The sequence below is a fragment of the Triticum aestivum genome, chromosome 7A, assembly GCF_018294505.1.
Source record: "Triticum aestivum cultivar Chinese Spring chromosome 7A, IWGSC CS RefSeq v2.1, whole genome shotgun sequence".
NCBI lineage: Eukaryota > Viridiplantae > Streptophyta > Magnoliopsida > Poales > Poaceae > Triticum > Triticum aestivum.
In genome coordinates, this window is record NC_057812.1 from 653,295,749 (window position 1) to 653,320,195 (window position 24,447).

At 45.7% G+C, this 24,447-nt stretch overlaps 1 protein-coding gene across 1 annotated transcript; it reads right to left on the reverse strand.

Moving 5' to 3' along the window:
* Positions 1–9,177: 9,177 nt before the first annotated feature.
* Positions 9,178–19,309, reverse strand: LOC123149010 (carbonic anhydrase, chloroplastic-like). The gene is made up of 5 exons (XM_044568539.1): positions 19,248–19,309; positions 19,093–19,141; positions 10,340–10,596; positions 10,156–10,261; positions 9,178–9,439 (listed from the first exon to the last, which is right to left on the reverse strand). The coding sequence occupies exons 1-5, from the start codon at positions 19,307–19,309 to the stop codon at positions 9,272–9,274; spliced, it is 642 nt and encodes a 213-aa protein (XP_044424474.1). The 3' UTR covers positions 9,178–9,271.
* Positions 19,310–24,447: the final 5,138 nt, after the last annotated feature.

The window sequence follows — 24,447 nt, forward strand, 5'->3', positions numbered from 1 at the left end:
CTTGCCCATCCGTTTTATATTCCCATCGTTAAATATTCAGTCTAACGACTTCAACGCAGGAACTGTGCCAGGCTATCAAAGAAATAAACAGCCCTCCTCCACAACCCGAGGATCCGGGACGGTCCCTCGACCCGGCCTCTCAAGAGGATCCAGACTTATCTGTGGAGCTGATTGATGGGGTGTTTCATCAATTGAGCAAGGACAACGCCTTGGTGGCCATTACGGCCGATTACCCAGGGCTACTCCCAGCCTCACAGGTAACTGAGACCGAAGTCCCAGCACTTTGAAAAGGGATCTATCCTCGCGTGTTTTCGATTGCCGTATGACAACCGTGTTTTGCAAGGGAGGTCCTTGAGACGGGAGGCCGAGCCTGCAGCTACTAGCCAACGAGGGGCGGCAAGGCCCCGCGGGCTAAAAAGAAGTGCGGTCCGGACTGAGATGCCGGCGCAAAGGTATAGCGCGCCATCTTATTCCCAGGTGTTATTCCTTTAAGGCATACTAACGCTCGTGCTTTCTTCAGGACGAAGAGACCTCGCCGGACTATATCCGGAGAGGTTGCCAACCGCGCCTCCACCAGCCAGGCTCCAAAGTCTGGTCCGGAAGCGAAGGCGAACACAAGGCGCGCACCGGATGCTCCTCCGACAAAGGACGCGGACAGGCTGTCTGCCACCAATTCCGAGGTGGAGAGTGCCATGAACCACAGGCGTCGCCGGACAGTTCTTCGCGACGCTTGTTTCTCCCAAGAGGCATTGGATGCCTTCAATTCGGGAGATGCGTACCTCCGTGCCGCTCAAAATGGTCTAGCCAGAGCCACGGAGCAATATGTAAAAGACATACGGGTAAGAAAATTTTGCTAATTATATATATACCAGTAGCCCCCGAGACTTGAAATAGTTAGAATAACTGATTTAAGGATCATTTGTTATGCAGGTTCTTACATAAAAGAATACCCTACTGTCCCAGGAGCTGGAAGAGTGCAAAGCCCAACTTGAGGCCGCACTAGCCGCGGCAGGGAAGCCCAAGGAGACCCCCTCTGGTAATATATGCTTCGAAAGATAAGTATTTTGCGAAGTGCGGCGTGTGTGCAAATCTGACAAATGAAATTGCAGATGGCGCCGGATTAAATCCGGAACAACAACAACTCCTACGCCAGCTGAAGGCTGGTGAGAGCGTGCTGACAAAGGTGAGGCGGGAGAAGAACGATCTCCAAGATGCCAACACCAAGCTGGGCGTTGAACCGAAGGATGTTCGTGCCCAGCTGTTGGACTCCGTTAAGGAGAATCAACGGCTTCGATGCGGCATATTTAGTAAGTTCTTAAACGAACTTTGAAAAAAGAGTTCGGCGAGGAAGTCGACTAACAGAGTAATGTCTGTAGGTATGCTAACAGGTCGTCCTGCAGAGGAAATGCTCGGTTCTACGGGTGACCTTCTTTCCGAGCTCTCACAACTGCACGAGCGAGTTCGGCAGGTGATGCAAGGCGTTGCCCAGGCCTTGTGGCCATCCGTCTCCATGCCCGAAGGCCTTGGAGAGCTTGTAGAGAAGCTGAAGGGAGCGCGGCGGCGCTTCCGATTGTGGAAGATGTCGGCCTGCCGTCAAGGCGCCAAGGAGGCCTGGGCCATGGTGAAGACGTGGTACACGAAGGCTGACCCAAACCACATGGCCGAGGTCGGACCCGTGGGGCCCGATGGGAAGGAGATCCCTGTGAGCTTAGTATACGGCCAAGTAGAGTTGGCCGCAAAGTATTCCCAACAGGACTGTAAACTAGACAGCCTGTTAGATGGTATTGAAGAGGAATACAATCAGTCAGATTGACTATGTAATTTTAATTGACATGTGTAATGCCTTCTAGCCGGATTGTAGATCGTTTGTCATGGCCGACCTTTTCGCTTCAACCTCGGGACCTGACGGTCCGGAGTGTATCTGAATACCCTCGCGGTTATATAAGAACCGGGGTATGCATGGAGACCAGGCGTAGGGGTCATTAGTGCTTGAACAGACAAATGCCCAACTAGTTATGTTATATTACATGGTTAGTAAGAAACATCTTCCAGGGAGAATAGTTCCGTTAGGGGTTCCTTTCCCTGGGAGGCATGCCCTAAAGTGCATGTCCATTCTGCGAAAAGAGACGCAGGAAAAACATTTGGGGGCGCATAGATAAATAAAAAAAAGATCATCTTTAGTTGACCGACCGAATATTCCCTTAAGAACACTAGCTTTCGGCTTCACCCAGTCTGAGGTACACATCCGGCTGACCCGGCAGTAACAATCGCAGAGGTGCTCCCTTTACCACCTAGCCGAACAATCAGGAACGTAGGAGTAAGCACAGGAGCCAGGCAACCTAGCTTGGCCAAAACTTAAGTCATATCGATTCATATAATGGCGAATAAAAGGTACATGCGGAAGTATGACACATGTGTTGGACATGAAGCCCGTATAAATAAGCTTCTGTTTAAAGAAGCCCCCAGGTTTAATGAGCGCGGATAGCGCGTCACTTTATGAGCCTTTAATGGCTATAAGAGAGAGGGAGGGGAGAAGAAGAGAAATGTAAGACATAATGTATATAAAAAATGGACAGAGGAAGGAGACGAACACATAGTCCGGCGCTAGGCATAGAATCTTCGTAGACGGGCTGCGTTCCATGGGTTCGGCTCGAGTCAGTTATCCGATGCATCTCGCAGGCGGTACGCTCCACCAGTCAGGACTTGGTCGATTATGAAGGGACCTTCCCACTTGGGCTTGAGTTTTTCCTTCTTCTTGTCCGGCAGGTGTAGAACTAATTCACCAACATTGTAATTTTTGGCCCGTACTTATCTGCTTTGGTATCTTCGAGCCTGCTGTTGATAGAATGCGGAACGGGCTTTTGCCACATCACGCTCTTCCTCCAAGGCGTCCAAACTGTCCTGCCGATCGAGTTTGGCTTCTCTTTCTTCGTACATGCGCACTCGAGGTGAGTCATGAATTATGTCGCAGGGCAAAACTGCCTCTGCGCCGTACACCATGAAGAATGGTGTGTATCCGGTGGTGCGATTCGGCGTCGTCCGCAGCCCCCAGAGTACGAGTCGAGCTCCTCTACCCAGTGCGTGTTAGATTCCTTAAGGGACTGCACTAATCTGGGTTTGATGCCGCTCATGATAAGACCATTTGCACGCTCGACATGGCCGTTAGTTTGTGGGTGATAGACGGAAGCATAATCGAGCTTGATGCCCATGTTTTTGCACCAGAGTTTTACCTTGTCGGCCATAAAGTTCGTGCCGTTATCAGTGATGATGCTGCGGTGGACGCCGTAACGGTGTACAACCCCGGATATAAAGTCTATCACCGGTCCGGATTCGGCCGTCTTAACAGGACTTGGCTTCTATCCATTTGCTGAACTTATCCACCATGACCAGTAAGTATTTTTTTCTTGTGGGTTCCGCTTTTAAGGGGTCCAACTATGTCAAGCCCCCAGACCGCGAAGGGCCAAGTGATGGGGATAGTTTGGAGGGCGGTGGGTGGCATATGGCTTTGGTTTGCAAAAAGCTGGCAACCGACGCATCGTTGTAGTAAGTCCTGGGCGTCTGCCCGGGCCGTCGGCCAATAAAAGTCTGTACGGAAGGCCTTGCTTACAAGGGACCGAGCTGCAGCGTGATGACCGCCAATTCCGGCTTGAATTTCAGCCAGGAGGTTCCGCCCTTCCTCTTCGGAGATGCACCTTTGAAGGACTCCGGTAGTGCTTTTCTTATAAAGCTCTCCCTCATGGACTTTATGGGCTTTAGATCGGCGCACTATGCAGCGTGCCTCATTTTGGTCCTCGGGGAGTTCCTGCCTAGTAAGGTAGGCGAGGAATGGTTCTGTCCATGGGGCGATGACGGCCATTATTACGTGGGCTGAAGGTGTTATTTCATTGGCAGAGCCTCCAATTATGTCAGAGTGTTCGGTGTCGGGCAGTGCGGTTGGGTCCGGGCTGTTATTGTCGGGTTCCCCTTCCCATACTACGGATGGCTTGAACAGCCTTTTCAGGAAGATGTTGGTGGGGACTACATCGCGTTTTGCGCCGATGCGTGCCAGGACATCTGCCGCCTGATTATTTTCCCGGGCTATATGGTGAAATTCGAGCCCTTCGAACCGAGCTGACATTTTTAGGACGGCGTTGCGATAAGATGCCATTTTTGGATCCTTGGCATCAAAGTCTCCATTTATTTGGGATATTGCGAGGTTCGAGTCCCCGCGCACCTCTAGGCGTTGAATGCCCATGGATACTGCCATCCGGAGACCATGTAAAAGGGCCTCATATTCGGCTGCATTGTTGGAGTCTGTGTACATTATCTGGAGTACGTATTGAACCGTGTCTCCTGTGGGGGACGTCAAAACGACGCCAACCCCTAGACCGGCCAACATTTTGGAGCCGTCGAAGTGCATGACCCAGTTTGAATATGTGCCGTACTCTTTAGGGAGTTCGGCCTCCGTCCATTCTGCGACGAAGTTGGCCAAAACTTACGACTTGATAGCTTGCCGTGGCTTGTAAGTTATGTCGAACGGGAGGAGCTCAATGCCCCATTTTGCAATCCGGCCCGTCGCGTCGCGGTTGTTTATAATATCGTTAAGTGGCACTTCCGAGGCTACTGTTATTGAACACTCTTGAAAGTAGTTCGCAGCTTCCGGGATGCCATAAATACCGCGTATGCAATCTTTTGATAATGCGGGTACCGTGACTTGCACGGAGTAAGGACAGTGGACACATAGTAGACCGGCTTTTGAAGAGGGAATTTGTGTCCGTCTGTTTCTCGTTCGACGACGAGCACTGCGCTTACGACCTGATGGGTTGCTGCAATATATAATAGCATTGGTTCGCCAATGTTTGGCGCGGCCAGGATTGGGTTTGTTGCCAAGATGGCTTTTATTTCGTTGAGTCCGGCCGTGGCTGCATCCGTCCACTCGAAGTGTTCGGTGCACCGAAGAAGGCGGTAAAGTGGTAGGGCCTTTTCTCCTAAGCGGGAGATAAAGCGGCTTAGAGCCGCCACGCATCCGGTTAATTTTTGTATTTGTTTGAGGTCCTTCGGGATATCCAATTGTGACAGAGCTCGGATCTTGGCTGGATTTGCTTCAATTCCTCTACCGGATACAATGAAGTCCAAGAGCTTTCTGGCTGGAATGCCGAAAACGCATTTTTCCGGGTTGTGCTTGATGTCGTATGTTCGGAGGTTATCGAATGTTAGCCTCAAGTCGTCTACTAGAGATTCGACATGTCTTGTTTTAATGACCACATCATCTACGTATGCCTCCACTATTTTGCCGATCTGATTTGCCAGACATGTCTGAATCATGCGCTGATATGTTGCGCCGGCATTTTTGAGCCCGAAGGGCATTGTGTTGAAGCAGAATGGTCCGTATGGTGTGATGAATGCCGTTGCGGCTTGGCCTGACTCTGCCATCTTTATTTGATGGTAGCCGGAGTATGTGTTGAGGAAACACAACGAATCGTGTCCTGCGGTAGCGTCGATAATTTGATCGATGTGGGGGAGAGGGAAGGGATCCTTTGGGCAAGCCTTGTTAAGGTCTTTGAAATCAACGCACAGGCGTCAGGATTTGTCCTTCTTTGATACCATCACCAGGTTTGCTAGCCAGTCCGGGTGTTTTATATCTTTGATGAATCCGGCCTCCAATAGCTTGGCTAGTTCCTCTCCCATGGCCTGTCTCATAGGTTCGAAAAAACACCGAAGAGCCTGTTTGACTGGATTGAATTCTTTTAGGATATTTAAGCTGTGTTCGGCCAGCCTGCGTGGGATTCCTGGCATGTATGAAGAGTGCCGGGCGAAAATGTCCTAGTTCTCTCGTAGGAACTCTCGTAGTGCGGCGTCTACATCAGGGTTTAAGTGTGCCCCGATGGAAGCTGTTTTATTGGGGTCCGTTGGATGGACCTGGAATTTGACTATTTCGTCCACCGGTTTAAAGGAGGTGGACTTGGATCTTTTATCGAGTATCACATCATCCCTATTCACCATGGAGCGCAGCGCAGTCAGTTCCTCAGCCGCTAGGGCTTCGGATAGCGCCTCGAGGGCCAGTGCGGCTGTCTTGTTTTCGGCGCGGAGTGCTATGTCCGGATCACTAGCGAGAGTGATGATTTCGTTAGGCCCGGGCATCTTGAGCTTCATGTACCCGTAATGGGGTATTGCTTGGAAGACTGTAAACGCTTCCCGCCCTAGCAGAGCGTGATATCCGCTACTGAACGGGGCCACCTGGAACGTGACCTCTTCGGACCTGTAATTATCCGGCGTGCCGAACACCACATCTAGTGTGATTTTTCCTGTACAGCGCGCTTCTCGACTGGGGATTATTCCTCTAAAGTTGTGCTGCTTCGCTCAATGCGGTTCCAGTCTATTTCCATTTTTTGAAGGGTTTCCTCATAAATGAGGTTCAATCCGCTGCCACCATCCATGAGTACCTTGGTAAGACGAAAGCCGTCCACTATTGGACCGAGGACCAATGCGGCTGGTGCTCGGGCTGTTCGGTATTTAGATTCGTCACTGGCGTTAAAAGTAATAGCCGTGTCACTCCATGGGTTTATTGTTCCTACTTGGTAGACTTCGGCAAGGCTGCGAGTGTTCTTTTTCGCATATTATTTGATGCGAAAGTCTCGAAGACTGTTAATACCGTACTGGTTTCTCTAGGGTGGCTTTCTGTGGCTTCTGGAATTAGAAGATCTTTGCCAATTTTTGCCACCTGCCGGAGTATCCAACATGCTCTAAGGCTGTGAGTTGGTGTGGCGCCCTCTGCACTGTGAATTTTACAGGGTCCATTAAGCCATCCTTCCCGTACGGTTCCGTGCCCTGTAGAGGGCTTTTGCTTTTTGGTATTGAACCCGGGTGTCTGGCGATGAGGCATCCTTTTATTTCGGACTGGGTTTGTATTCAGGGCCGGATTGTCCCAAAATTTTATTTCGGTTTTCCAGGCACTTTCCATCGCACAGTACTTTCGTACTATGGACGCCAAGTCAGCGAAGCGTGTAATATCACGGCGACTTATGGCGTTGAGGATTCCCTTGTCCGTGCAATTATTGCAGAAGAATGAAATTGCGTCTTCTTCGCGACAGTCCTTTATCCTGTTCATAACCAGGAGGAATCTGGCCCAGTAGTGATGTACTATTTCTTCGGGCTCTTGCCTAATTTGGGATAGATTGCTTATGTACGGATGGGTGGGTGGAATCAAATCCGAAACCTCACCCAATCTGAGACCCAGGGGCCAAGGAGTTTCCGAACTCGGAAGTTTGGATTCTTCGATGGTGTCCAATGAATCTAGCCCGTCGTCTGACTTTAAGTTCAGGTCTTGAGTGATGTCCTCCCCTCCGCGGGTATCCAGCTTGGAGGGATCGGGAATCCGGACATAGCTAGTCCTTAAGATAGATGAAGGGTCGCCGCACTGTCCCTCTACCACGGCAACGTGATGGGTGACCTGGGGGGAGTTAATCTCTCTTAGATCGGGTTTAGGCCCAATCTGGTCGTAATCCGTAGCGGCTCCCAGGGCGGCGATGCGATCCAAGAGCTCGTTTAGGGAAGAGAGCTCCATTGGATCTAGCTGCTCGTCGAATTCCGAGCTGACGTGAAGATTGCTTTCGATGACCCGAGAGGTCATCGTCGGCGCAGTAGCCGAACAGGCGGTCATAAGGAAACCACCTAGCCGGAGAGTTTGGCCGACAGCCAAAGCTGCCTTAGCAACGGTGCCGTCTTTAAAGACGGGATGAGGCATCCTTCCTGATGGCGACGGCACAGAGGAACTCTCAATAAAAGCACCAATGTCGGTGTCAAAACCGGCGGATCTCGGGTAGGAGGTCCCGAACTATGCGTCTAGGCGGATGGTAACAGGAGGCAGGGGACACGATGTTTTACCCAGATTCGGGTCCTCTTGATGGAGGTAAAACCCTACGTCCTGCTTGATTAATATTGATGATATGGGTAGTACAAGAGTAGATCTACCACGAGATTAGAGAAGCTAAACCCTATAAACTAGCCTATGGTATGATTGTCTGTTCCTATGGACTAAAACCCTCCGGTGTATATAGACACCGGAAAAGGCTAGGGTTACATAGAGTCGGTTACAATGGTAGGAGATCTACATATCCGTATCGCCAAGCTTGCCTTACACGCCAAGGAAAGTTCCTTTCGGACATGGGACGAAGTCTTCAATCTTGTATCTTCATAGTCCAGGAGTCCGGTCGAAGGTATAGTCCGGCTATCCAGACACCCCCTAATCCAGGACTCCCTCGACCCATTTCCATTTTGTGTCCGCTTTGTGTCCGCATGGACCCATTTTGGTCTCAAATTTGGGTTGCATTTGGGTCCGCTGCGGACACAAAGCGAACGCTTTCTGCGTGCTCCTTGTCCGCTTCGTCCACTGCATGCGAGGTATGGCCTACTTGTCACAGGCTCACTTCTGTGTCCTCCTTTTGTCTGTACTGGCCCACCACCCACGCACAAGATCTCGTCCCGTGCTGTGCTCTTTGCCGGCGCCCGGAGCTACTTCTCGCCGGCGCCCGGATCTACTCCCCGCCAGGCGCCCGTCCCCCGTCCCCTACCGGAGCTACTCTGCCCCGGCCTTGCATTCATGCGAGCTAGCTAGCTGGCGTAGTAGCTAGCCACACGCCTGCGTGCACCGCTGCGTGCGTGCAGACCAGCTAGCTAGTCGGTCGTGTGCTAGCTAGCTAGCTAGCTAGCAGCAGCCTGCTGCGACGAGCCGCGCGCCACCGCGCTCGCCCCGGTAGCCCCACTCGCCATGCACCGTCGCATGGGTGCTGACCAGTCAAAATCACGCTGAGATAGCACGAAAACTGCTTTTGCTAAGTCTAAGGGACGAAATATGTCCGGTTTGAAAAGTTAAGGATGCAACTCGTCCGGTTTCAAAATTAAGGTACCAAATCTAGACTTTGCCAAGTTGACAGATGAAAAGTTTACCTTTCTTTTAAATTAATTGTAATAACAAGAGTAGCAACGAGAGGCAGTAAAAAGTCTGAAATAACAATTAGCCAGTGTCACATACCGAAGGGAAGCCCAAAATTCAAAAGGTAAACACTTGATGAAGAATATGATTAGAATAATATCTGATGTATTTTGATCACGTGACGATTAAATTATACATCACATAGTAACACAATACTTTTGCGTCAGAAAATACTATGGTTTATTACAAAAACTGACACCAAGCCATCCGACATTCACTACTCGGAAATACGAGTACGTACTCCATGGCATTCATATCGATGGATCGATATATCTTGCTATATGTACATATCTATATATGTCAGAGAGATGAGCGATGGGAGGAAGTTTGATTTTTAGCTTTCCATGTATCAAACTTGCCGGAGACGAAGTCATAGTGGCCGCCGACCAGCTTGACTGTTCCGTTGTCCAAACCATCCTTGACGAACGGGTAGGTTCTCAGATTGTCGAGGGACACGTCGACAACCGCCTGTGGACGAGAACGATTAAGAGAGATCTCTCGCTCAGCGAGTTAATCCATCATTCACACGCAAAAGAAATTTAGCATACATTACAAGCTAACTGCTAAGTACTACTCCCTCCGTTGCTTTTTTATTTTGCATGTCAAATTTATTTTAAGAAGTTTGACCAAATTTATATTAAAAACTATCACATCTAGCATATGTAAGATGTTTAATATGAAAATTAGGTACTTGATGCATCCAATGAAGCGAATATCTAATTCGGAGCTCGAGCTCATCTACACCCTATGAACAGTAAATAAAAAAAGTTACTTGACAAATAAAAAAATTCCAGATTTTTTTGTAATGAAAGATGCTTGAGTGCAAGATCTCCGTGTCAAGTTCCAGTGCATTTGAACATCTAAGCAGCTCTTGGCAAAAAAATCGGGTCCAAACTGTAAAAGACAGTAAACTTTTTCACGGACCCTAAATTTATGTTTTTTTGCTGAGAGCTATTTAAATGTTCAAATGCTCCGAAATTTGCCATGAACATCATGCACTCAAGCATATTTCACCACAAAAAATTTATAACTTTTTTATTTTTTTCTAATATTTTTAAGAAACTTACTGTTCACTCTCTGGCTCACCTGAACCCGGGAGCTAAAACGCCGCGTCTCCAATGAATCGATTACAATATGAAAGTAAAGTACTATAAAATGGTAGGTGGCCTATGGTGCAAGCGAACCTTTTCCAAGAAGGCACATTGCTCCTCTGGAGGTTTGCCTGAGTACTCGTCTTCGACCTTCCTCTTAGCCGATAACCCGATCCTGACCCAGTCCTCAACAAATTTGCTGAGACCAACCAACCAAACAGCTCCGGTCAGAAACAGACCAAAAAAAGAATCAATCAGAACTAAGCTACGTACTTACAAGGAGTCATCCGCGCCATCCTTGAGCGAGAGGAGGGTCTTGATTCCACCGCAGCGGCTGTGGCCAATCACCACGATGACCTTAACCTCAAGGACGCAGATGGCGTATTCGATGGCCGATCCAATGCCGGTGTGCTTGTTCTCACAGTAGAAGGGGACCATGGCGCCGATGTTGCGGACGATGAATGCCTCACCGAGTTCTAGGCCCAGGGTGACTGATGGGCACACACGCGAGTCAGCGCACGCGAACACCAGATACTGCAAAACAGATTTTATTGGCAAAAAAGTGAAGCATCAAGAGGATTCAAACACAATAAACATATAGTCGGCCTTTGCATAACTAGGCTACACACAACAAATACTAGTATACACAAAAAATCACACCAGTAGATAACAAATTCATATAAAACCAAACCTGTGCGTAGGCGAGAAAAAAGAAACTCAAAGTGATCAGATCCGCGATCAGCAAACTACAACAATGATCATATTCGCACCAACTATCTCATAACAACACACAGATGACGAGGTTCTTAAACAGCAACGCTTTTAGGTAGAGATAGATTCCTTCAACAAGGTAACAACGTAAAAACATCATCATTACCCGGTATAACCAAGTGAGGTCAGAACTAGACTACCATCGACGTCATACATTACAATATTTCTTTCAAACTCCAACATTTCACAATTTTTGGCGATAAGAAGAGAAACTACTCATTATAGCTTGGGGCATATTAGTCAACCTGGTGAAAAAAATAAAGAATGTGTTCATATGATGATATTATAAGAGCATGGTCAAGAGTAGTCACAATAGGGAGTATCATATACTAGTATCATGCATATGATACTAGTATATACGATACTATCTTCATAATGCATAGTATTATAGCTTGATATCATAATGACTTTATTTATTGTCATACATGACACATAATATTGTATCATTTAATACGATACTGTATTATATCATGATACTCAATTCTTTCCTTCCTAACTAGATTATGTGTCACATCGGAAAAATGCCTAGTTGACACGTATGATATTATCAATGATACTTTAATTATGACCAGCCTTATAGCTAGTTGATAGTTTTATGCATCCGTCATGTCATTTAGAGTCCCCATCTCCAGTCACTCATATATTAACGTGGTCTATAAGGTTGACTATTAGGCTAGCATTTTTTTCAACCTTATATCTTTCTCTTTCTTTATAATTACTACATTTGTCTAGGAGCAAGTATAGAACCAGGCTCTTACAAGTGAGATTTTTTAATGTATTTATTGTTCGCGTAAGTAAAAATGCTATGTACAGCAGTATATAAAACCCTTATCATACTTGCTCTGATTGGTGGAATAGACATTTTTGACACTGCTTTGCACTGAAGGCTGCCACTTTTGAAATTCTATCTCGGACCACTTTTTATTTAGTCCGGCAGGAGAAACTCGGAACTAAATTTTGCTTTTGTGACAAGGAACCGAATCGTAGAGACACCAGGAGAAAGAAAGGCAAGCAAAGCAAGTAGCAGCAACGTTCACTGGTCGCAACAGGGCTGTTGGAGACAGCCGGTTAGAACCGTACGATGGCCTCTTTTTCCCTTCCCGCATGGTGTAGTCAACGTAGACGAAATAATTTTCCTTCTGCCGTCCGACTCGCACAACTCCGCCTTTCCGCCCACGCATGTGCTGCTCCCACGAGGCACGACAGCACCCCCTACCCCGACATCACCACCGCTCTCTGCAACATCCGCATCACACCTAGGCCCAACATCCCTGATGATCGTCAACGCATCGTCATGGATGGCCTCCGTGACTGGTCGTCGCACCCATGATGTAGCCTCGCTACGCACCGTTCAGCTCGCTTGCGCTTGCCTATCACCGGTTGTAGAACTTCCCCATGCCGGTTGTAGCTCGTTAGCCGCCAGTTCCAGCACCACCTCATGGCGGTTGCAGCTCGCATGTCTCAGCACTGGAGGTCATGGACCGTTCCACTGATGATGGCCAATCCCAACATCGACATAATGGCTTGTCCAAACATGCCACGGTGCCAGACGTAGCAAATTTAGACCCAAGTTCCAGCACGCTATGATGACGGTCGCAACATGCCAATGCACCCAACTCCAAGCATCAAACACATCAATACATAGGTTTCAGCATGCCATGGTGCTGGTCGCAACAAATTGAGATGCTAGTTCCAACACGCCGGTGGTCGCTTCACGCAGAGGCGCCCAATTCCAAGTGCCCAACACGTCGATATGCTAGTTCTAGCATGCCACGGTGCATGTCGCAAAAAATTGAGACGATGGTTCTAGCATGCCATGATGGCGGTCACAACACGTAGTGGCACTGGTCGTAGCAAGTCGAGACACTGGTTCCACCATGCCATGGTGCTGTTCCCAGCATCGCACTTTAGTGGTTAAATCAAGCATTGGGTGGCCTGATCCCTGCTCGCTCCCAATAGCAATCGAAAAAAACACCGATGTTAGAAGCATTCCCATGGCAATAGCAATGGCCGGTTGACACCGCGTGTTGCTGATGGCAGTGTTGCACGTGCTGTTCGCAACTCTTTTTTTTGCGGGGGCAAAAAAAAAGAAGAAGTAGGGACACTGGCGGCAGCCGTGGCTTAGAGCACCCCCTTGCTCCACAACTATAAGCGGGCCACCCCCTTGCGGCTAGAAGTGCTCTCGTGGTTTCGATGTTGGGAGATATTGTTTGCACTGTGGCGTCATGAAGATGAGAAAGCCACATAAGGGTGGAGCTCATGTGTGGGACGCTCACTCGGTTGAAGAAGAGGAAAAAAAGGAAAGAAAACATGTGAATAGGAAAACGACAAAGGGATAAGGCAACTTCTGGATGTGAGCGAGGCGACCGGCCTGACATGCAGCCGGTCGCCTGGCTAGAAACATTTTCCAACCAAATCACTGAATAACCACTTGAATATGATGCATGATAGTAAGGCCCTTTTTTTTGCTGATTCTCCTAGAATCTTGAGGATCGGAGCTCCCGCATATTCTCCCAGAAACTTGAACCCATATTGTTTTGACAATCCTAGCTAGTTAGGGAGTCTAAATGGCTAGGATTTTTCAAAAAGTTCTCAGTTCAAGATTCTAGGACAATCTATGGGAAGGTCCGATTCTTAAGATTTTGAGAGAATCGATCAAAGAAACTTGCCTAAATCCAAAACGAATGACTTGATCATCTACCATACCAGCCATGCCTCTTTGTGAGTTACCTTGAAAGGAATACAAGCCCATGTCTGGAAGTTGATCCACCCACTGGTAGCACCATTATAGTGGGCTCTTAGACCTCTTTCAATGCAAATGTGCTTAGATGAGGTGCTAAATATATTAAATGCCTTAGCAACTCAAGTTCCCAATGCATAGGTACTAAGCTTTTGGGTGCTAAGCTTCATGCATTTAATTAGTTGTAGACTCAAAATTGTGCTTCTATCTAGGTACATGTGCTTAGCACCGTTTCTTTCTAGGGTCACCATACTACTGTCTCTTTTCTTAACTAGCATGCCACATCAATTTTTTTGCTTAGTTGACAATCTTAGCACATGTACAAGGTGGAGCATTGGGATGGGCCTTATGTATGTAGGCAGGGCGGCAGGGCCACAACCATGTATATCTGCCATGTTCACCGGTCTTGTGTGTGGAGTTCTATAAGGTCTAGTTGGGTCAAATTCGTAGAGAGCGCATGTATGTGGGCGTCTATTTGCTTTAAGATAGGTGAACTCGTTTATATCATTAATCCTTAATTTATGTACTAGGATCCATGCATGCCAGATTTTCGCTGCTTTTGGCATCTCCATCCACCCAGCTCTCATGCTTTTTCATTTTCTCTCCAAATTTCAATCTAGTATATCTTCTGAATCGAAAGTACAAATTATGTTGCTTTTGCATATACATGTTTGTTGCAAAAGTACTTTCGACCAAGGCCAAATTAGAATACATTTAGGCAATTTTTAAGGTTTTATCAAGTTTCAAAAACTTGATAGTTGTAATATTAAGTTTTTACCATGTTTCCTTTGTTTTTAGGGCTTTGGGTTAAAGTCTTAGTTTCTAAAACTTGATGAATTTATCATTCGTTCCTATCAAGTTTTGGTAGTTGAAGCTTGATGGACTTTTAAAAACTTGTCAAAACATATTCAAAAGTGGACTTGTTTCAATGCCCTCATCACAAGCAACACGAATATGCAAAAAGAAAATATTGGACTTTCCATTCAGAAGATATAAAAGATTTGAATTTGGAGAGGAAATGTTAAAGCATGAGTGGTGGGGTCGATGGATCTGTCAAAAGCTTTGAGAAGCTAATATATGGTCATTACACTACTAGAGAAAACTTTATAGGTGGAGGCTTAACAGTAGTGCAGGTCAGAGGCAGGCGCTACCGCTACTTTACAGTAGCACGGGTCCAAAGCAGCGCTACTGCTAACGATCGTACTACTAATCCAACTTGGTCACTTTGGATGGATCGTGAGGTAATCAGAAGGTCAGAAATTTGTGTGCTCCCACACATGTGTGCCACAAATCCTCCCTTCTTGTTGGGTTCTTATATGTGATTGATTTCGGTGCAAGGTACAGACGCAAGAAAAAACTAACTGGAGCCTATATATCAAGAATCCATCTCAAGGTGAGGATCTTAACAAGAATGCAACATCCTAGCCATATCCATCCAATTCCTGGTCATTGCACCTGGCTACTACTTCCTATATTTCAAAACATTTATTTAAAGTTCTGTGTTTGGTCTAAGTCAAAATTCCTTAAGTTTCACCATGTGTACAAAAAAAATTAACATCTAAAATATCAAATATATATTATGAAAGTATGTATTATGATAAATCTAATGAAAATAATTTGGTGTTGTTGATGTTGGTATGTTTTTCAGTAGCATAAATCTAGAACTTCAAATATTTTGAAAGAGAGGGAGTATATGGGATATAGACTGGCCTGATAGAACAATACTAGTATTTTTTTGCGCACTTTGTCCTCCATTGAACACTTGGGAAAAACTTCTCGGACTGTCACTCATCCTCAAATTACCCTAGACCAAGCATGCTTAACCTATAAGTTCATTGGAGACGAGCTTCTGGTAGAGAAGGTGCACATTGTTTATATGAGTAGTCTATCATTCCTATTAAACCATTATGTCATAAGTTAACCCATCCCATACATTTGTAACCTGCAGGTTCTTCGGACACGAGCTTCCGAAAAAGAAGATGCATATTTTTTACGTGAGTAATATATCATTCGTATTAAGTGAGGATGATTAACAAGGTGCACCTTCTTTTCTAAAAGCACAAAGTGCATAGAAAGCCTAATATTGGTCTATGGGGTCAGTCAAGGTCACAAGTGATAGCCAAGAAATTGAGGACTATGGCCGGGGTGTTATAAAGATGTGTTCACTTCTTCACAGGTCAATCGTGTTATACTTGGAACTCCCACCTTGGTGAATTATTATCCATAGGTTTTCATCAGGTTTTGATCTATCCATAATTTTGTACATCCTAACTGTTGGTCCTCCTGTTTCCTCGATTCCTAAATAAGTACAACCCACTACATATCCTACATGTCAACATGCATACTTCCACATCATAATTTTTTTTTGTAACCGTTAGATTTACTAACTTGGTGCACTAGCATCCATCCGATATATTCATGAGAACCTTCTACCATGCAACATGCAATAGTGCATTCTAAGCGAGTTTTAAATCGCATTGCATTTAACGGTGACATGCACTAAGCCCATTACCTATTTTCCTAGGAATGCAACAAAGCCACATCAGCATGCCATGCATGTAAGTAAAAAGCTACATTTTGTATTAGTGTGTCCATGCAGCAATCTCATGCCACATCATCAGTTCATGCATGTATGTCATTAGTTAATTTTTTGCACGAAATTGTGCACTTTCATGGACACCATATATGTATTGGGCGCTTGGAGCATACCTTTCTAGGTTATCATTGACTTTTTTGTTTTGGAAATGACACTCTTTAAACTGAATATAGTATTTTTCTCTTTTATACACCATTTTTATATGTTTTGTATTTTTGAAATATTTTCAAATCTAAATGAAGAATACTCTTAAATTTTATTTTTGTCAGTTTTATTTCTTTATGTAGAACCTAATTATGCATTTTTTAACAAAGATTACAACACCAACCTCGCACGGGATATCATCTAGATTGTCCTCGACATAATCATGCCACATAAGCAAGCCATGCATTTACGTCATAAGTTGTATTTTTTTTGCATTATTCTATGCATGCAACGCTGCTACATCGTCAAAACATACATGTTAGTCATCCTTCATATCTTCCTTAGAAATGACTCTCTTAACTGTAAATTTCAAAAGTTTTTTTTCTCTTTTCATTCGCTTCATTGTGTCTGTTGATTTTCATGCTTACAATGTCTTCCCAATAGATTTAGTTGTTTTTAGCAATTATTTATGTATTTCTTGTTACAAGGTTTGGATCAACGTGAGGTCATCTAGATAATATATAACCGTTAAGGGAAAAAAATCCTATCCTATCGTCCACAAGACCATAAAAGTGATAGGGACGGTGACATCTGAATAAGCCAAATCATATATCATGGCTATGCACATGTCAGTCGTTACCAATGCAGTGCATATCTTGAAAGTGCATGAGACAATTTCAACAGAAGATTATGCACTGCATATCTTTGTAGTTGGTTTAGCAAATAAACTAGTATCATGTGCAATTAGGACAAGCAGTCATTTCCTTTATTATATCATCCTTGACGGTAAAGCAAATGGTACGGGCACCCCACCCCCCAGATTCAGCGTGTATCCCTGGTTGTACCTGGAAATTGCACGTGCCGGGTCAAGTACCTGTCAAGCCCTACCCGGTCGCTCGATTGCCTCACGATTCATGAAGTAGTTGCATCCCACATGAAGGCAAGTAAATTTTAAGTTTCAAGTGTTGAAACTTATGATTGGTTACCTGAAACTTATGATTTTCTCGCTCGCTCTTATCAAGTGTCATAGATAAAAAATTTAAAATATTTTTTTGTTGGTTGTAGCCAAAAAATCATGATTTTATCAGTCGCTTGGATCAAGTTTCAAGAGTTGAAACTTAACATGTTTTTTTGAATTCGTGAAATCATTTTCGAAATGGATCTTATTTGAATGCCCTTGACACGGGAAACACGAATATGAAAACATAACTTAATTTGGAATCTTTATTTAAAAGATATGAAGGTTTATAATTGGAAGCCAAAAGAAAAAGCACGCCTGAGGGACTCAGTGTCAACGGCTTTGGATACCAACATCAAGCAACATTGTTCTACTACTAGAACAAGTGAACAAGTATTGCTCGATAAAGTTAGTCATTCCCTCACTACCTATGGGCGGGGTACTCCTCGCACCGTGTTGTGGTTAGGAGGAGGCACTGAGGAAGTTGTTAGTCTTTCTAAGAATGATGCATCACCTTAAGTAATGAAGATCTCCTTGGCCCCACAAATAATAGTACGGCTCAAGACCTCTCGGGACTAGATTTACAATCCACAACAGGAAAGCCACGTGTTTTTGGACAGATATTTGGTGTGGTGAGGAGAGGTTATCCCAGGCTTTTCCACGGTTATTTGCCATCGCCTCAGACCAATCCGCCAAGATGGCGGAAATTTGGCGGAACAGGCAATGGGCGCCTCAGTTCGGGTGTCCTTTCGGGTAAATAGAGAGTGAGGATTGGGAAGCATTGCGTCAAAGCCTGGATGGTCTAGCAGTGGGTCACGGTCAGGACGAGGTCATCTGGCGCTTGGAGCCATCAGGACACTTCTCCACCGGCTCCTTATACAGAGAAATCTTCAAGTCTATAACGCCGTGTGACATGTCTGGGATTTGGAAAGCGCGTATCCCGGCAAAAATTAAGATTTTCCTATGGCAAGTGGCTAGTAATCAAATTGCGAGTGGGGACCAAATGCAAAAAATAAGAGGCCCAGGTGATGGCAAATGTGTTTGGTGTGGAGAAAACGAGGATTGTGACCATATCATCTTTCGTTGCACCATGTCTCAATTCATGTGGAGCTCGCTGAGGGCGGTAATAGGATCTACATGGAATCCGAGTGGTTTTTCGCACTTCTATAGGTTGGCTAGGGACACCTCCGGGAGAGATAGACGGATGGCTTGGGTGGGATTTGGGGCGTTAGCATGGGCTCTATGGACCACAAGAAACAAGGCTTTGATAGAGGGAATATTCATCAAACACCCGGCTGATTTATTATATAAAATGGTGTCTTTCTTGCAGTTCTGGAAACATCTGTCAAGGGAGCAAGACAGAAGGCACGTGGAGGGGCTCGCAGTAAAGGTGCGGATAAAGTGTACCGAGCTTCGTCGATCATCACAAGGGGCGCCACCGACATGACGCATGTCTATGCTACCTCGAGAGCCTGTTGGTTTGCCCCTTCGGTGTGGCGCTGCATCGTCCTTTGGCCTCTGGGCTTGTATCCCTTGTTTTTCTTTTCCGCACTTGGTAATACTTTTCGATCCGGAACTCGTGTTGGATCTGTAAGTGCCTCAGTTTAAGGCCGGGCAAGCGCCTCTTTTCTAAAAAAAAATAGTACGGCTCGATAGCAGTAAATAGAGAATCACCAAATCTTGAGAGAACACATTTACTGGCCAAGCTTCCAGACGAACTCAACGAGCCAATCAACAATCGCAAAAAAAAGCAACCAGAATTGGTAGCTAGCCAGAGAGAACATTTTAGTTATGGTGAGGTACAGAGGGTACTGTACATACCCTGGGTTTCTGTTTGGTCTTGAGCCGCTCGAAGAGATCCGGCTTCTTGCTGCCATAGCCCGGTCAGAGAATAATCAGTTGAAGAAAGCAACAATAAATAATCTCAAATAGATGGAAGCAAAGCATAGCGGCAGCATCAGAGAGAAGAAGCTTACTCGTAGACCTCGGTCCTGAACTTGTCGAAGCCGGTCCTAAGGCGCTTCTCGTCGGAGTCCATCTTTCTATCTGCAAGGGTGGTTTGAAGAGGAAACGGACCTTGTTGGAGGATGGTACTAGGTTGGTTTCTTGAGGAGGGAGAGGAGGTCGGTTATATAACAGCAGGGGAGGGTAGGGGAGGCCGCATTTCATGTATGTATATTTTTCTTTGTGACGCGGTCAAACAAACATGACGACACGCCGAAAGGAGAGGGCTTAGTTTTTTTTAACTGTTGGTAGTTGCTACCAAATTCATTAATCAGTGGTAAGAACAGCGAGCTACAAGGGAACCTAGAATGGGTGCACAACAAGTAAACTCAAAGGCCCGAGGGCCAGAGAGAGGAAAGAAAAGAGAAGGGCGGGCACACAGGTCGCCCAAAAAAAACCGGATTTTCTTCTTAGGCACCTGGTTTGGTGGTCCATCAGAATGACAAGAGCCTCCCTTTCTTCTCTTTAGGCCCTGTACAACCGCAAGTGCTTACACAGGTGCCTAAGAAGAAAATCCGTTTTTTTTAAGAATGGATTACACAGGTGCTTAGGACGGATGGCAGAAGCAAAGTCTTGCTTCCGGTGCCAGCCAGTGCTTACAACAAATAACCGCTCCTTTCAAGTCACGATGCCTCGACTCAGTGCCTCGCAGGCAAAAAAGAAAAGGGCCCAGCTAGCACCTCATACCAAGCACTACGCGTTGAGGGTTAAAGAAATTTTCGAAGCGCCATGCAGCTAGCACCAGCGTTGTACAAGGTCTTAGTATACTCCTGTTGATCAAGCCCGTCCGTGAATCAATGGTGATTTGACTTTTCTTTGGCGAGAGAAGAGAGTGGAGATGTTTTTTATAAGACACCTAAAATGTATATATTTGATACTACTATTTATCAAGAAAAGTAATAGCCAGTATAAAAAACAAATAACTAGACGCGAATCGATCAATACAAAATAAAATGGCCTATGCTAGGCGCCGGCTGACAGTTGGAAGCGCGTGGCCCGTCGCCTAATAGCCGTCCAATCTAATTAATTACGTTCATCTGATCGCATGTCAACTGATGTCCTTGGTCGTCCCTTTCCCTCGCTCAACTCTCTCAAACAGCTTCTCACACGCATTTGCGCCAGAAATAAAAGGAGGAGACTGTTAGTTTATTCTGCGTGCAGTCCGCGCCACGCCGGCGTCAGTGGCGGAGCCAGGAAATTTATATCACTAGGGCCGAAGGCTGTTAAAACAGGCTGGGGAGGGCCAAACCAATGAAATATAGGCTTTTAACAGTAGATAATCACTGGTTTTTGCACTGTTCATCAACTAATTAGCACTACATTCATATTGTTAGGGGGGGGGGGGGGGGGGCAGGGCCCCTGCTAGTCCCCCTGCCTCCGCCACTGGCCGGCGTCTCCTGCTACATCATCGCGAGCCGCCCTCTATCACGGCCGCTGCACCGTCCCTCTCAGCATGACTCGCCGTGCCTCTGGTTGACCATTCTTGGCATCGACGACTGGTTTTGCAACTTTCCGTCGACCGTCGCAGCTCGGACAGGGTTCGATCACTCCAAAAAAGCTTGCCTGTCCCAATAAAAATGTATCACCGTCGCAGCGGAGGATAAATTCGCAGTTTTGACCTTTTCTAAAAAGTTGAGCAGGATCTAACCCCATTTTTTTAAAAAAAAAGGGATATGCCTTTTTCTACAGCCAACCTCCCAATGGTAGCGTAACACACCCTACTACCATACATTTAGGTAGTAGGAAACCGACAGGCAGACGGCTAACGGTCGTCAGTGCTGCTGACGTGGAAAAGGGTCCTACCGATGAGGCCCCTGGCGGTAGGATATGTTGCCCTACCGACAAGGCCACTGGCGGTAGGGTCCTCAAGTGGATAAGTGGTTGGGGTGGGGGCTGTGCACCCACCTACCCATTCACCCCCCTCCCCCGAGCATATATAGCCCCTCTTCCACCTCTCTCCTTCACACATGGACCTCTCAAATCTCTCTCCATTGCTTCAGATTTGTCCGGTAGATCTGGATCTTTTTCATCACTCAAGGAATCTCTCTCACCCCCCTCATTTTGGTTGGCTGGAATCATCTATTTTTCTTGTGTAGCACACTTTTGTGCAAACCCTAGTTCCTGCTCTTGTTGTGGTGAAATCATTGTATATGATGCATTTCAGAGTTAAGCAAGATCTAGTGTTAGGGTTAGTGGTTTTGTTAGGGTTTGGGTTAGGGTTAAGGTAACGATGACGGTAAAAATTACTTGTTGAATTGTAGGGTGGCACCGATTTTCTTTGAGTGTACTGCTGAAGCGGCGGCGAAGCATGAATGCGTAGTCATTCTAGAAGCGATGCAGGCGTCGGTTGGCACCATCGATGAGTTGAATGCAGCTTCAAGGGAATTTTCCAAGTACTATTTCTCCGAGTGCCCTCGAAAGTTGTTTGAACATAAATAGAAAAGGATACATGACCTTCAGACGAATGAAAAACTTCGTAGACGTGGTCTTGCAAGGTAAATTGCATTGTGCGCAACAAGGGAAGAATTGGCTTAGCTGGACTTGGATAACCTTGGCCAGGTCATTGACTTGGTAATGAAGCAAGGACCATCGCCGATACCAAGACAGGCTTCTCACTGGGCTTGAGTCCTTGAAAAAAGGATATCATTTTTTGCAACCCGGGACCCTACGAAAAGATATTATGTTGAAGCCTGTGCCAGAGCGCAGTAACAATTATGCACACATGAAAAACAAAACGGGGTTGAAGTCCATGAGCGCCTCTTGTTGACCTCTGTGATGTCATAGTGTCATTTGAACTATAATGGCATAAATCCCTTATCATTTTCTATATCTACCTTAGTTGAACTCCGTATGTGTTATGTAATCTTTGTTATTTGAAACCCATCAAAACTTCGTGTTTATGTTTTGGCGAATTTTAGGTATTAGTTTCCTGCCTTTATAGTTTGTCTAGCTAATTTCAACAGTGTGCAATACACTTCCACCTACCCCGACCTAGGCGCTGGCGACGCCGCCCGCACCACCCCATTTGTTCAGCCAACCATTCCGGCGCTTCCCCAGCCTATCCCCGCGCCGCCGCCGCTTCCTCCTTCTCCCTCCAGTCGCCGCTGCCCCTCGCGCGTGCCATTCCTCTGACGAACAGCGCCCAACCGCCCACTGCTGCTGGGCGCCCACAAGGTGTTTGATAAAACGATTGCAAGGTATGTATTGCTTCAACTTCACATTTTTTACGTGAATTTGGTGCTTGTTGTTTGTAGTTTTTATAGCCTAGTTTAAATTGAACATTGTAGATGAGTTCGTCATATGATTCTTTCGAAGAAGAATCTGATATTGAAGAGGAGGAGGATCTTGCAATGATCCTAGCTATGCACATCAATAAAAAATCGAAGCACGGTGGTTCGGTTATGGGTCGGCAGAAAATTTGAAGGGATAGGATCGATGCCCACAACAGATTGATAAGGCACTATTTTGCGAAAATGCATGATGATCTTCAAAAGGATCTCATTGAGGAGTGGTGGGCATGGAATGGCTGACAAAGAGCATCATGGTTTGTGCGTTTGATGTTATATTGTTGAACTATTTGGTCTATTGCAAGATAAACTATTTGTTTGAGTTGTAATAATGAAATTGAACTATTTATTGTTGATTTATTTTGTTTATTTTTGATCTTTTTGGTTGTGCTTGGAGTGCATATGTTGTTTGTGCGAGAACGCGCACGCAGTTTTTTTGCAGTGGCTGCTCGCGCGCGCTAAACTTTGCAGCGGCCTCTGGAGCAAGCGCTTCGCGCCGCGCAAAAACTCGCGAACCACACGCTGCAAATGCTTTTTAGCCCGCAGCACGTAGCACGGCTGTTGGAGATGCTCTGAATCATCAAAGATTGCCATGTTTTATTCCAACCCCGCCTCTCCCAGAAACATCATTTGCAAACACTTTCAGTGTTATAGCTTGGGTAGTGCGTTTTTGTTGTGGAAAGTGTGAGTTGTTAGTGGACAATTCCTCTTGCAAACATGCACCAGAGTCATGAACACAGATGGTTGAAAAAAATGGTTTAACCAATTCCATTTCTGCTTGTGAACTATCCAGGCTATAACTAAATAAGAGTCGGAAATCCCAATGCCTCACGCTTGCAGGTAAACACTCTGACTACCAAACACACCCGATGTGATTGAGCATATGAAATTCCCACGATGTATCTCTTACAGTGTTAAGATATCGAAACATATTGTGCCTAGCAAAGAAGGCTGTACTTCCTTTTTCACGATTCTTATTAGAACGAGAGGAAATGGTCATTTTGTGATGGGTTCGGTTCACATTCTTTATTATTTTCTTCTGTTTTCATGGCAGCTTGCCAGCATATCTGCATATGTGAACAGTCTCGATGATCTACCAAGTTCATTTTGGGACCACTATGTTTTTTAATTTTTAGATCAAAACTTATATAACTATCATCCGAAAGTTCCAACATCACATGCCACACAAATACATGGAATGATGAATTCGGTTCTCTTTGGTTCATCTACAAATACACATGAAATTCTCTTAGTTCAAGCTAGGGTGCACATAAGGTTGGCAATGCGTAGGGTATGGGGCGGGTAGAGCAATATTATACCCATACCCGTGTAGTCAATGTGTACAAAATTCTAAGCATACCCATACCCATGGGTACAAAACTTTACCCGTACCCATACCCGACGGGTACCCATACCCATTGGGTACCCAACGAGTAAATCAAACAGTACACAATTTATTCACTATTTTACATTCATCAATAGCACATTTGATAAAATAAACATTTATCTCAACTCAATAACAGATAGATGAGTACAAGACAATTATCTCAATTCAAATTTACAACTGGTGACAACTTTAACATAGATTCAAATGCTCACGATACACTTCACCAAATATCATTCACCCAATATGTAACATGTCAGTATAAACGGGTAGGGTATAGGTATATCCATGGGTACAAGACTATACCCGTGCCCTACCCATGACTTAACAGGCAGGGTACGGGTACTACCCGTGGGTATAAAATTGTGCCCAAACCCTGCCCATGCGGGTATGGTACCCGCGGGTGCCCATACCCATGTGTAAAATTGCACATAGAGGTACAACCAGTAGTAAGATATCGATCATACCTATATTTTTTCAGAACTAAGGGTGAAGTACCAA

Coding starts and splice junctions, on each gene's coding strand:
- LOC123149010 (XM_044568539.1), bottom strand. CDS start 19,309: ATGGACTCCGACGAGAAGCGCCTTAGGACCGGCTTCGACAAGTTCAGG. Junction 19,142..19,247: donor TTCAGGACCGAGGTCTACGA/GTAAGCTTCTTC, acceptor GGGCTATGGCAG/CAAGAAGCCGGATCTCTTCG. Junction 9,440..10,155: donor AATGTGCCTTCTTGGAAAAG/GTTCGCTTGCAC, acceptor TCTCGTCCACAG/GCGGTTGTCGACGTGTCCCT.